The following is a 14,842-nucleotide window of genomic DNA, read 5'->3' as shown; positions in this document are numbered from 1 at the left end:
TCTTCAAATAAGAAAAAAAAATATTTAAAGAAAATAGAAACAAAGTAAACACCTGCCCCAATTCTCCTGGATTTTCTGGGTCCTTATATGAGTAACTTAAAAGTGATGCCGTCTGTGATTAAACTGAGGGTCCAAATGTTTAGAAACAGACTGTGATTAAGGGTCACATGTGTAGCAATAATTTGAAAGTCAGAGGAAAGGCAAAGATTAGACAATCTCTTGGTGGGCCTCAAAAATACTATTTCCAGACCATCAGTGGAGAAACTGAACATTATTTTGGTCAGTATACAAATAGGTTTCTGCTTTTCTCTTTGTCAGAGGCGCAAAGATTATAGGGACATCTCCTGGCCAAAAACAAGTACTGCAATCAGCAGTAAAAGTAGAAACCGCACTCTTCCTCAGGGGGCAGTAAAGGCCGCCCCTTGGAGGTGCTTCAAGACCAGCCACTCCAATACAAGGCTTCTTTCTCTGCAACCGCTGGGCCCTCCCGCTCCCATTGACAGCCTCGCTGAGCAGATGAACTCAGAGCCTGCCCTTTAAGAAAATGCACTACCAGAACACAGGAAAAACATTAAATTCTGTAGAGCTGTTTTTCTGGGGAAAAATTAATTTCTAATTTGGTTTCAAAATGTTCAAACATTTATTCTGGACTCAAATTGAAAAAGAGGGCTTTTTAGAAAAGGTAGAAACCTTGACAATTAGGCAAAAATACCTAAAGAAGTTCAATTTAATTCCATTAAGCCTTTAAATTGTCTGCATCCTGGATGGACTTTCTGACCTTGCCTTCATAAATTGTTTTCCAGGTTTTCTGCTTTAGTAATACATCTTATTATATAACAGTCTTTCTCTTACTGCGGGAAAAGCACTGAGCTTCATTTAAAATAAAACAAGCCCCTCATCCTACAAGTATCAACTAGCGTCAGCTGTATATCTCCTTGCGATGAGTAAGTCTGCTAGTATCAAAAGGGGGAAAAAGTCCACATTTCACACAGGGGTACCTTGCTCATAATGAAGGGGACAGAAAATGCTACCCCAAAATATGCCTCCTTTGTCTTAAGGATTATTTTAAGTTGATTATTTTTAAGAAACGGCAGACACAGATGAAGCTCTGAAAACCAAGTAGGAATTACCTTTTATAAGAGACATTTACAATTATAAGGGAAATCTCCATTTGTAAGGTTATATCCCTCTCTGTACCAGGATGACTCTAAATCTCTAGAAACTCTAATCAATGCAGAAGGCAAGCATAACAAACTTACCCTTGTTTACTGTGCTTTTCCTGATCACCTCCCAGAACTATCACCCCTCCCACAACCCTCCCCATCTTCTTTGGTCTTTAGCTGGAGATATTATTTGAGAGGGTGGCTTAGGTCATTGTGGAGTTACTCTGCTTTCCTGGGTCTCTCCCATGTATACAGGAGGTATAATGTTATTAAACTTCTATTCGTTTTTCTCCTGTTAATCTGTCCTTTATTGGTGGAATCTCAGGCAAGAACCTAGAAGGGCAGAGGGAATATTTTTCCTCCCTTACATAACAAATACAGATTTCAAAGGGAAATATAAGAAAAACTTCAAGACATTAAGGTGATCCTAATTTTAGTGGCCGCGTCACTCTCACAAAAATGAGAGCATGTATTTGATTATAAAATCAAACTTAACATTTTCTTTCTGCTGTCATTTATTACACTCAAGCAAGCCGCTGAATAGCTGAGTGAGACAACTGGGCTTACCAGTGGAGTGTATCATCAGCGCAAGGCTTTTAAGATGCCTTGTTGACCGGTAGATCTTGTTATAGCCTCGGTTTCTTACTTTGCTGTGGTGATACTGGATGTATCGTTCAAGGAGGAAATGCAGAATCCACAAAATAACTTTTCCAAGGATTATGACTGTCTGAACTTTCAATGGGTTGGTATAGTTTCCTGGGCACTTGTCCTCAATTGGATTGGGGTAAGAACAAAGCACACCTGTTAAAAATGCTAAAATAACAAACACAATCTGGTGGAAAGGAAAACAGTAGAATTAATATTCAATATTTGGATTTAAGAAACAATAATGACCATCCCCAGCACATATTCTTATACCTATGACTTTCAGTATCCTACTTTTATGAGTTTAAAAATACTTTCTTTTTTGCCATTTTTACAAACTTTTTAAACAGATAATCTGGAGAAAAATTTGCAGAAAATTTGGGAAGCAGATAAAATCACAAATAAAATAAAAATCACCCCAAATCCCATCTAACAAAGATGAGTACTTAATGTTAAATTCAATTTCCTGCCCACTTCTCTTTTATTAAAAAGAGTAAAAACAGTTAATTTAGCACCTCAAAACTAAATAATAAAAATCATGAATTAAAAAAGTTTATTTCTAGCTTCAGTTTTAAGAGAACAAGAATAACTATCCAATTAGATTGACAAAAATTTAAAAGATTGATGTCAACATATGGGCAAACAGACAGTCTCATAAAATGCTGACTGGTCTGGGAAGTGCTGCTGAAAAATAATTTGGAAATATCTTGACCCAGAAATCCTACCTTAGGACCCTATCACTCAGAAGTAAAAGCACAGTACCTAGGATATATGGACACATATATTTACTGCAGTGTTCTCTGCATTTGAAAAAAACTGTAAATTGCCCAAGTATATGTATGCATCCATAGCAAAATATTTGAATAAATTAAGGTATACCCACTCACATAATAGAATGTTATTCAGCTATAAAAGAATTAACTAGGCAACTTCCCTGCTGGCACAGTGGTTAAGAATCCTCCTGCCAATGCAGGGGACATGGGTTCAATCCCTGGTCTGGGAAGATCCCACATGCTATGGAGCAACTAAGCCTGGGTGCCACAACTACTGAGCCTGTGCTCTAGAGCCCACGAGCCACAACTACTGAGCCCTGGTGTCACAACTACTGAAACCCACATGCCTAGAGCCCATGCTCAACAACAAAAGAAGCCACTGCAATGAGAAGCCCGTGCACCACAATGAAGAGTAGCCCCCGCTCTCGTCACAACTAGAGAAAGCCCAAGTGCAGCAACAAAGACCCAACACAGACAAAAAAAAAAAAAAAAAGAATTAACTAAAGCTCTATGTATTAGTTTGGGTGGATACCTATGATATGTTAAGATTAAAGAAAGTAAGGTGTAAAGTAGTAGTTCAAAGTGTGATCTCCAGACCAGTTAGAAATGTAAATTTTCAGGCCCCAAATCAAAATCTCTGGGCATGTGGCGAGCAGCCTGTAGTGTAATAAGCCTGCCAGGGTATCTGGTGCATGCTCAAGTTTGAGGAACACTGCTGTTGAGTAATAAATACCGTATTATCCAATCTTTTCTTTTCTGGAAATGGGGGACATCCTTTTATAACGTGGTAATCTTTTTGTATACATTTGTATGAACTTAACAAAAGACACTGAAAGAGATACAGTGAACTGACCCCATTTATTAACTCAGGGAGAAGGGGTGAAGCAGAGAAAAGGGAAGATTATATCTTTGTATACTCTGGTAATGTTTTACTTGTTAACCATAAGGCAGTATTATTCTATAATTTTTAAAAAAATCAAAGAAAATTTTAAATGCTGTCATTAACATCCATCACCAAGCATCCAATAGCAGCCAATCTTAGCATGTAATAAATCTATTTAAAATTTATGTGGTTTGTCAAGAGCAGTAATATTTGCTATAGCAGCTCAAGATGCACATCCTCATAAAGTAAAAGTGGAAAAGTCAACATATTCCCTCTATTGTAACATACTGTACATTGAACCCAACTGATCCATTTTATACAAAGTAGTATATAAAGACATTAGGTTTTCTTCTTCTTTAACATAAGATTTTCTTAGTCCTAAAATTAGGGCAATCAATCCCACAGTATCAAAGGCAGGCAATTTAACATAAAAAGTTTTTTTTAAGTGGTGTGTGTGTGTACTGTACATACATAAAGAGTATGTTATACTCTTTATATAATTTATAATTATATAATTTATAAATTATATCAATACAAAGAGGCACAAGGAAAGAAGCGCTTCAGCTGCTATTTGGGGATCAGGAAGCCATGGCAGAATCAGGCCACTTACTAGATCTACATGAGGAAAACAGGTGCACCTCTGTCCTCAATGCACTCAGTTCTGAGCGCAAGTCTTCCACAGTGCACCTCACTGGAGCAGCAGCTGGGCCAGTCCTCAACCACATCCACCCCTTCATGAACACCCAAGGAGTGGTGAGAATCTGCCTTCTTTTGATCTTTCACATTGCCGCAAAGAACAACTACAGCCCCTAGTGTTTGAGACTGCAGTAACCAAAATGAGGAAATAATTAACAGACTTGGAGCAGAGCCCCCAGTAAGCCTACAAGACCATTCATACATGTGTCTTGTTTTGTTTTTATGACGTTGAACTTTATTTATTTTTATTGAGGGATATAATTGACATAACACTGTATAAGTTTAAGGTGTGCAATGTGTTGATTTGAAACATTTGTATATTGCAAAATGATGGCCACCATAGCTTTAGCCAACACTTGTATCATGTCACATAATTACCATTTCTTTTTTGTGGTGAGAGCAATTAAGATATCTAGTCTCCTAGCAACTTTGAAATTTATAATATTAGTGTTGACTATAATCACTATGCTATGCATTAGATCTCCAGGATTTATTTATCTAGTGGTTACAACACACATTTTTAAAAATCCCCAGACATTTGTAATTTTATCATATAAAACATGGGGCAACAGTACACTGATTTCTCTGCTTAACACTATTTCCTAGGTGTAAATAAATAGATAAATTTCCATGTCAACATATGTAGATTTATTTGTATCTTTTTTGTTTTTATAACTTAAAAAGTAATACATGCATATGATAAAAATTCAAATAGTACAAAAAGTAAACATTAAAATATATTAGGTGTCCCTTCCATTGAGGCGCTCAGTGCAACTAGCATTAAAATGGTCTTGTGGGGCTTCCCTGGTGGCGCAGTGGTTGGGAGTCCGCCTGCCGATGCAGGGGACACGGGTTCGTGCCCCGGTCCGGGGGGATCCTACATGCCGCGGAACGGCTGCGCCCGTGAGCCATGGCCTCTGAGTCTGCGCGTCCGGAGCCTATGCTCCGCAACGGGAGAGGCCGCAGCAGTGAGAGGCCCGCGTACCGCAAAAAAGAAATAAATAAATAAAAATAAAAAATAAATTAAAAAAAGGGTCTTGTGAATGCTTCTGGAAATATTCTATTACAGAATACAGGAATAAACGTTAAAAGTTTCCAGTACCAATTCCAATGTGTTTGTCGGGGGGAGGGGACGGCGGAGGGGGGCGGCAAATCTCTGACACCAACTGGGAGCTCAACTGGTGAAATGGGTGTCTTGATGAAGACAGCTCAACTCAATTCTGACACTACCTGGAGAGAGCATCAGATCCCAGGGGTTGAAGGCTCAGTCCCACAAGACTGCCCTCACTTCAGATGCTAACTGCAAGTCCAAGTTGCCACCAGTGCTTCTTACACACTGGCTACAAATCAGAGGTTCCCACAACCCCCTCCTTGGACTTTAGATACCACTTGCAAATCCAGGTTGTTACCTGCACTTCTGATTGACAGGCTATAAATCAGAGGTTCCCATCAACTCCTTCTTGGGTTCAATTAGTTTGCCAGACTGGCTCACAGAACTCAGGAAACCTGTTTACTCACCACATTACCAATTTATTACAAAGGATATTAAAAGATACAAATCAATAGCCCGATGAAGACATACTTCCTGCCAGTTCCCAAACAAAGGAGCTTCTGTCCTGGTGGAGTCTGAGGGCCTGGCAGCGGTTCATAACAAGTGTTCTAGCTCACCAACCTGGAAGCTCTCTGAACCCCCTCCTTTTGGGTCTTTATGGAGGCTTCATTACATAGGCCTGGTTGATTAAATCATTGGCCATTGGTGGATGATTTAACCTCCAGCCCCTTTCCCATCCCCAGAGGCCAGGGCGTGGGACTGAAAGTTCCAACCCTTTGTTCCTGCTTGGTTCCCCTGGCAACAGCCCCCATCCTTAGGTGCTTTCCAGAGTCACCTCACCAACATAAATACAGCAGTGGTGGAAAGGGGTTGTTATGAATATCAAGACACCCATTTCACCTTTATGACTTTGAAGCGATTTTAGGGACTGAGGACAAAAGCCCAAAAATTATAACAAAAGATGCTCCCATTGCTCTTATCACTCAGGAAATTCCAAGGGTTTTGGGAGTTATGAGCCAGAAACCATGGATGAAGACCAAAGACATATGAGAACTATATTTTGATCATCTGAATGACCAAATATATTTCTTATAAGTCACAACATCACCCATATACACACTTCTCTCAACACCCTTTTAAAATGTACAAACAGGAACATTCTGTACACACCACTGTAAACCTCATTTTTTTCCATTCAACAATGAACCGTGAAGGGTACACATCCATCCCAAGTTTCTCTTCTAAGTTTCTCTTTTAATATTGTATAAGCATTCCTTCATATGGACAGGACATATAAAGCATCTTCTGGATGGTGGCAGATTGTAGTTTCCTCATATTACAGACAACATTGGTATCATAAACGATATCCTTACATGTGTGCAAATATGTCTACAATAAATTATTTGAAGTAGAGATATGAGTAAAAATGTATGCACACTTTAAATGTTAATAGATATAGCCAAACTGCCCTCTGAAGAGGTTATAAATTTTTGAAAAACATCCCCTTTGGATGGATCACTTTCTCCCAGTCAACTTACATGTATCAACAAGAGAAGATTTGCAATGATGACTGTAGGAAGAGCCTGGAATCTGGGCCTAAAATGAGCGTGTAATGAGTGATGTGGGAGATGCTGGGTGTCCAGAAGGGGGTCATCTTCAATACTTTGGATGAGATCCAAGGAACCCTGAGGTGCAGAAAAAAGCAAGCTATAATCACCACTCTCTGGATTATGTTTCCAAGACAAATCTACTAAACTATAAAGCTTTAAAATTCATTACACAAATTATAGGCAAGAAAACACACTCCCTACCTAAAGGTAATTTTGAAAAAATACCATAAACTTCTTGATGACTACTGTAAACTGGTAAAAACAATTATTAAAACAAGTAGAAGAAATCTTAATTCTTTATCTCAAAATGAGGTAAGTCAAAATGAGATTATGTATAAATAATCTCATTATCAATTATTAATCTCATTAATCTCAAATAATTTTCTTCAAGCCCTCAAAACTTAGATATTGATTTATTTAACATTACACACACACATACACACACACACACACACACACACACACACACACACATATTTACATTTCTGGCTGTGCCGTGCAGCATGTGGGGTCTTAGTTCCCTTACCAGGGATCAAACCCGTGACCTCTGCAGTGGGAAGCGCAGTTTTAACAACTGGACCACCAGGGTAGTCCCCAACATTATTTATATTATTGATAAAAATTACATATGATTGCAATTCTTAAACTATATCTCGGTGTTCCACAAAATTTTGGAAAGCTGGTTGAGGCATTACTAAGAGGTCTTAAACAAACTTTCAATCATGAGAGAAATATGTTAGAGTGTTAATAGAAACAGATCACCCTGATAGACCCTCGAGATTTCAGTTTGTAGATACCAGATTCTCAATGAAAACAACTAGTTGCAATGTCACTGAAGTAGCCAGCAAAGGCTAAGCTGCAACCTCAAAATCTTGTTAGTCATGTTTAAAGTTAAGGTCTTGACAGGAACAGCATCTTAGGTATCTGGTGCATAAAACAATCTCTCAGTCTCAGAGCCTTACTGAAAACTGTTACATATAAGTCACTGTTCCTGAGATAAAAGAATGTAAGACACAGTCCCTATTCAAAAGGAGATGACATTTTCATCGGGGAGGTTAGGATAAAGGCATGCAGGACTGAACAATATAAGAATGCAAAATAGAATATAGTGTGTGGCATATTATGCGGCAGTACATAATAAATTAGCAAATGAATAGCACAAATGATGCAAAAAATTTAGGTTAGATAATTGCACTAGAACAAGAGGGAAATGAAAATTTAGTGGGAAAAGGGGAAGCCTGAGAATTGGATTTGGAGACAGAGGATATGGGCTCTTCACTTTGGAAGGGGTAGAGAGGGGGACCAATGGTGTAAGGGCAGGCTGCTGTGCACCAGGATTAAAAAGATAACACAGCAATCTGGGAAATGATCAGATCTGGAATGGGCTTCTCAATTTCCACTCCCAGGCTTTCAATGCTGCTGCAATTTTTTTTATTCAATGCCTAGATAGCTTCCTGTTTAGTTTGCCATAACTCATGGAGCAATTCTGATGATTTCTATTCTCTTCAAGACTCCTCTGCTTCTAGCTTTCTCAGTTAGAGGCTGTCCCACCTCTACGGCTCTTCCCTTAACTAATGTCCATGAACCTCTCCAGGCCATCCTTCCAGTCTCTGTGCCTCTTCATCCCTCCCCACCTGTCAAGTGTCTGTCTTAGCAAAAATGCTGCCTTCTCTGATGCCTCAATGCTGTTCCTTTTTCATCTGACATTGTAGTTTTTATTTCTGCAAGTTTGAGTGGGTTTGTTTTATATCTCCCATGTGTCTTTTTAACCTTTGGAACATATAGAAAACAGTTATAATAATTTTTTTAAATGTCCTTGTTTGCTATTTCTAGCATGCCATTTTTGAATCAGTTTTAATTGACTCATTATGTCATATTTCCCTGCCTCTTTGCATGCCTGATCATTTTTTCCACTTTATTGAGATATAATTAACATGTCACATAGTGTAAGTTTGCATACCATGAGTTGATTTGATACACTTATATATTGCAAAATGATTACCACCATAGCATTACCTAACACCTCCGCTAAATCACATAATTAGCAGTGCCTGGTAATTCTGGACTGGATGCCAGACATTGCAAAATTTACCTCTTTGGGTGCTGGACATTTTTGTATTCCTATATTACTGAGCTTTGTTCTGGGATTCACTTAAGTCACTTGAAACAGTTTGATCTTTTTGGTCTTTCTTTTAAGGTGCTTTCTTAGGTGGGACCATACCATGTTTGGTCTAGTGCTAATTATTCCCCACAAGTGATGCAAGACCTTTCTGAAAACCTAATACCCTGTGATTATGAGGTTTCCAGTCTGGCTGGAAGAACAGGCACTACTCCTGGCCCTGCATGACAGTACTGCTCCTTCTGGTCTGAGTGTTTTTTTCCCCAGTCCTCAGGGAGTTTCCTCAGAGGCACGAAGAACAGGACTCAGCTGAATACCTGAGGGGACTCTGCACCTCTTCCGAGCTCTCCCTCTGCGCAGCGCTCTCCTTTCTGGGTTCTCTGTCTTGTGAACTCCAGCTGCTTCGGTATCCCCAGATTCAGCTCCATCTCCTCAACTCGGGGTCTACTGAAGCCCCACTTGGTCCCCCTTCCTCAGCCCACCCCGAAAACTCTCTCAAGGCAGTGAGCTGGGGCAATCATATAGCTCACGTCATTTGCTTCCCATCTCTTCAAGATCACTGTCCTTCATCGCCTGATGTCTGTGATCTCAACAAGTATTTTTTCATATATTTTTTTGTTTTGTTTCATTTTTGGGGTTTTTTTTTTTTGCTTTAAAATATACTCTTTATTTTTTTCTCCAATTATAAAAATAATACATCATCCAAACAGATAGCTTAGGAAGCACAAAAAATCACCCAGGAAAACGACAACAAAAGCCCCTCCATCCCACCAGCCAGAGACTGCTGGTGTCTGTGACAAAGGTGCACCTGAGGCCACGCACCATGTACATCTAGATGATGCCTTTTAAGTCCGGGCAGAAGACAGAACAACTCACATTAGAAGGAAGGCTGCAGCAAGGCTCCAAAGTTTCTGCACATAGAACAGTGACCTTAAAGTCTCCTCCCCTTGACCATTTTTGATGCTGCAGAGCCCCACCCACCCGGGGACAGAGGAAGAGCAAGTCCCGGCTCCCTGGGGACAGGGCTGGCCTCTCCTCCTCTCAGCCAGACGCCCACGTCCGTGGCCACATGAGATGCCCCAGGGCTCCACGGGGCATAGCGGGGACTTGCAAGCAGGGACCCCGAGACTGTGGGTGTGACTATGCATTCCAGAGCAGGCAGCAGGAGACAGGGCTGGAGTCCCAGCTCTGCCGCCCACTGCCCTTGGACCAGGCAGTTTCTTGGGCTGGTCTCAGTTTCCTTGTCTATAAAATGGGAATAACGCCTACCTCATGGGCTCTTGAAGGGACTAAATAAAACATGAGAAGCAGGTCACAGCACTGGCACATCTCAAGGGTCAATAAATGTCACAGTACGCATCACTCCTTCCCATTAACCTGCTTCGTGTCAATCCTGTGGCTCTCATTTAAAAAAAAACTGTCCCTCTGAGAGCTGACCAAAGCCCGGGGGGGTAAAGGGGAGGTTTATCCTATCCAGGGCCAACCTGAGTCTAGATCCCCCCAGGCCTGCCAGGTGACAAGAACCCATGAGCCAGGGGCCTGGACCCTGGACCAGAGAAAAGCAGACTGGTGAGGGCTCTGCCAGGGCCGCGTTCACGCTGCAGAGCAGACAGGGCCCAACAAAGGGTGGGCCTGTGTGGAGGGGCCCCGTGGGGGGCACCGAGGCTACCCGGCAGATCTCGGGGGAAGGAAGCCCTTTCACCGGCCAAGCTGGAACCCTCCCTGCAAAACAATGAATCCCCCATCATTGTTTTGCCTTTAATCACATTTTAAAACACTTGACAAGCGAACATCTGTTCCCTGATGTTTTGTCTTTGTGCATCTGTCATCCTCAAAATGAAAGTCCGGAACCTTCTGCACTAGTTTTAAAGTCAGGCTGGACGTTTAGTCATGAACAAAGCTGCTTAAATTTCCCTCTAATTCTAAGTCTTCATGAAGTTTATCATAAGTAGGGTCATCATAAGAGAATTTCTGAATCATTCCAATCAACGATTCTAAGACCTTCATCTTTTTGCTGTCTTTCTCAGTGGCGTAGCCGTGCAGGAGACATCTCCAAGCAAAAGCAAAACCCTGGTAGCACCCGATCTCAGATCCGATTCTAGCTCCATGCAACGTGCCATACTGTCTTCCTTCAATCATACCCAAACTACTTCCTTCTTCATAGCCTTCCTGATAACCTTCCCCGTGAAACCGATCTTGGCAGGCGAAGTCCACTTTCGGTGGCGGCTGCGCCTGTTTTTTCATATATTATATACAGGTTTTTGGTTCTTTCAGGCAGAAGGAAGGACAAGTATCAAAGTGGTTCGAATAAGGTGTGCTTCACAAGGGCAGGACTCTACATTATACTATGTTCTTTGTACCTTTAGTACCTGATACACAGCAGGTACTCAATATGTGTGTTGAGTGAATGAAAGATGGCCCAACTTCTTGAACAGTTGGGATCTGGGAACTTTTTAAAAGGTAGCATTGAAACCCTGACTGTAAGACAATAGTCTACTTTATCTCCCACTCGTTCCCTTTCACGCACCTTCTCCTCTAGCCTGCATGAGCTTTCTGGAATGCCCCACAAATACCCTTTCTTATCTTTTTCAGAATCCAACTCATCTTTCGAAGTCCAACCAAAACTTACATTCTCTATAAAACTTGTCCTGCCAAGTGTTTTCTTTCTACTTTAAAACTCCTAAAAAATTACTGCCCATAATATTAATTTGGAATATTTCTTATGCTGCCTTGTATTGTTTCCTTTATGTGTATGCCTTTTGTTTTCCCTGACTACACTGAAGGGGCTGGGGACAATATGGTTTCTATGTCACTTACTCAATGTTCATGAAATACAATGTATTTGGTGACTACATCAAATACACTGCCCTTTGGAGCCTACAAGAAATGTGGGAAAACCATACAAACAGCACCCTCTGGAACTCACCATCTGCAAGTGAAGATAGCTGTTGTTTTTTCCACACCATCTCCTCCCTCTTCTTTTGTGACAATAGCTACTTCCTTTGGGGACCCAATGTCTACCTCTGCATTAAGTCTCAAGGGGAACATCCTTTGATGCTCTTCACCCTCTGTCCTGGGGTGGTCATGGAACCAAAAAGGGCTGGGCCAATCCAACTCTCTCTCAGAGCAGCAAAGCAAACGGAGTCCATGGTTGAGGCGATCCATCCCAGGACAGATTCTGAAAGGACCCCTGTCTCTGGATCCTTTGAGCTGCCCTTGTTTGGATCCTTTCAGAGGCCTAGGTGTTCATCTACCCTATATCCTTTCAAATAAATCCCTTTCTTCCTTAAAGTAGCCACAATTGGTTCACCCACTTGCAAACAAAGAATCGTTAACTAAAAAGCCTTTGCCTCTTTTAACTCATTTAGGTGTCTGGGCCTAAGACATGGCACACAGTTTTTAGCTTACTACTGAGTGGTAGAAACCATACCCACAAAATACCAAAAGCAGGCGACTTGCTCAGATCTAAAGCTATGTAGCTATTGGTGAAACATTACTCTCCAACTGTTTGGTGAAACAAATTTCTAGGGTTGTACTAATCCTAACGCTAAAAGCTACAGACCCAAGAACCCTGGGGCAGCTTAGCACCAACCAAGAAGCATTTACTGCACACATTTTGATGAGTCTCTAATTTTCCTCTTACTCATTTTCTCCACACATTGTCAGTTCATGAATCTCACTCTTAAAAGATTTAGAAACAATCAGTTTTTCTTTAAATATATATGAGTCTCAAATCTACTTCCAGGTGTTACAGTTAGCTTTCCATGTTCTCAACTGAAAAAAAAAAATAGAATTTTTTAGTCTTATCATTAGAAATTGTTCGGTCTTTATTTAGTCAAGATAATTGAACTATAGTCACTATTTGTACAAGAATCTAAGGTCTTGTGTAGGGCTGGAACTGTGTTTCATGTGTCTTGCCTGATGCACCTCATTCAGTGGTAGGATCACAGTAATATTCCTATTAATCTATTAACTCAAATCAGTGCTTTAATATAACTATCAACTTTGCATTTTTCAAGAGCAAGAATTTTGTGCCAATGGGTAACCCAGTTAATTTTGGGCACAAATACATGCTTTTCCTAAAAATGTTTTAATACATTTAAGCAAAGATTTTTGCAATTACTCTTCACTCTGTACACTATATACACTGTAACTAGTGCACTGGTTTTTTAATAATCTGGTTTGGATCCATCTAAGTAAAGAGATTTAAAAATCCCTTCACTCCTACCATGCCTCGATTCAAAACATCACGACATTGTTTTTCTCCAATGTGGGTTTTCGGGTGATAATAACGACAGGTCTGCCGCAGCCGCTCCAAGTCACAGCCCTCAGGGCCAAGGCCGGGACCTAAGAGGACGGGGACTCGCCCCTGCGCCAGGGCGTCCGAGCGACCCCGCGCCCGGGGCCCCGCGCGCACCTCGGGCCGCCCCAGTTCCGGGACTCGACACGCGCCCGCACGGGGCTGGCGCCCGCCCGGCCTTCCGCCAGGAAAATAAGCCCGGGGCCGGCATGGACCCCGACGCTGCCCCGGACCCCGACGCCACCCCGGTGCCTCCTCCCATAACCCCGCGCCCGGGCAGCCCCGCGCAGGAGGCGCCCCTCCGGCCAGGGCTGCCCCCACCCCCGTCTCCGCCCAGCGCGCCCAGCACCGGAAGAGTGGGCTCCGGGCCTGTCGCTCGCCACCAGCATCCGCGAACTCACGTCTTCCATACTGCCCGCCGGCGGAGGCCGCAGCCCTACCGCCCAGCCTTCGCACCTGCGCCTGGCACCGCCTTCCGGGACCCGCCCCTCGCTTTCAATTAGCCGAGGCGCAGAGGGCGGACCCCTCTTCCTCGCTCCAGGGCTCCACGGCCAGCGGCGGCCTTCCCGGTCCCGCCCCCTCGCTCCCGATTGGCAGAGAGGGCAGGATGGACTGGCCTCGCCTCTCGCTTACTATTGGCAGATGCCCCGACACCTAGATCCGGAATGGCCGAGGAGGAGGGGGACGTTATACTCCCTGAAGGCCAGCCTCCGGCCGCCGCTGCCTCTGGGAATGCTGCTGTGCCTGGGGATCCCGTAACCTGCGCTCGCGTTCTAGGTTGGCCGGAGATTTGGGCACCAAAGGATGCATTCCAAATCCAAGAATCGAACTGTTTTCGGCCGCCACTTGCTTCTTTATAAAACATTAACTTTTCTCGGTCGTGCTTAATTATTGTTTGCAGCACAGCTCCGTGCACAGAACCAGCGGTGGAATCCCAGTTTCCTATTTATAGCTCAAAATTCCACCTGCAGAGGGACACGAACAGAATAAAGACTGATTTCCAGGACATACAGTTTTCACCAGAGGGACAGGAGGCAATAAGGAATTTTTAGGGCTTTCTCTCTCTCTCTTTCTTTTTTTTAAGTGGAATTGAAAAAGAAAATTTTATGACATTTTTCTGAAAATACACGATCGTTGTAAAACTGTAAGGAAAGTAAAATTTTCTGTTAATACCAGTCCCTATGCTGATACTACAATACATACACTTTCATAGTTTTTAATGCTTATTTGTACATTGTGTATGGTGTAATCTTGTTTATACCGTTGGTGAAATAAAATCATTTAAGTAGCAGCAAAGAAAAAGATGGTGTAAGACTCCACTTGATCTTTAAAATCTCATGAAAATTTTAAATCTTTAAAATTTCCTGAGATTCTATGAATTATTTCTTAAGAGGCTTGTCTAAATGTGCATTTCCCCCAACATTTTATTTAAAAAAATTCAAACCTAGGGAAATGTTGAAAGACTAGTACAGTGAACATCCAGGTACCCTTCACATTGATTCAACAGTGGTTAACATTATGCCAACAGTTAGTTGCTCTGTGTGAGGGTGCATGCTTGTGTGTGTGTCACACATTTTTTAACTGAAGCATTTGAAAGTAGGT

At 42.0% G+C, this 14,842-nt stretch overlaps 1 protein-coding gene across 6 annotated transcripts in view; it reads right to left on the bottom strand.

Annotated features, from left to right (window-relative positions):
- The window catches only part of TMEM192 (transmembrane protein 192), a 29,835-nt gene extending 16,046 nt beyond the window's left edge, over positions 1 to 13,789 (bottom strand). Inside the window, exons 1-4 of one of the 6 annotated variants that reach the window (XM_027095893.1) lie at positions 11,867 to 12,577; positions 10,610 to 10,662; positions 6,750 to 6,896; positions 1,731 to 1,995 (exon numbers count right to left, since the gene is read on the bottom strand). In XM_027095893.1, coding sequence (XP_026951694.1) covers positions 1,731 to 1,995; positions 6,750 to 6,896; positions 10,610 to 10,662; positions 11,867 to 11,906 — 505 coding nt within the window. In that variant the 5' untranslated portion in view covers positions 11,907 to 12,577. Of the gene's footprint in view, positions 1 to 1,730; positions 1,996 to 6,749; positions 6,897 to 9,257; positions 9,899 to 10,609; positions 10,663 to 11,866; positions 12,578 to 13,168; positions 13,584 to 13,641 lie in introns of those variants that run through there. The other 5 variants (XM_027095894.1, XM_027095895.1, XM_027095896.1 and 2 more) reach the window with 5 other exon arrangements.
- Between the last annotated feature and the right edge of the window lie 1,053 nt (positions 13,790 to 14,842).

Source organism: Aethalodelphis obliquidens, unplaced genomic scaffold (assembly GCF_003676395.1).
Source record: "Aethalodelphis obliquidens isolate GAN/ISIS:26980383/991018 unplaced genomic scaffold, ASM367639v1 scaffold95, whole genome shotgun sequence".
Taxonomy (NCBI): Eukaryota; Metazoa; Chordata; class Mammalia; order Artiodactyla; family Delphinidae; genus Aethalodelphis; species Aethalodelphis obliquidens.
The sequence above is the reverse complement of the archived record's forward strand: the minus strand, read 5'-3'. Positions and strand labels throughout refer to the sequence as shown.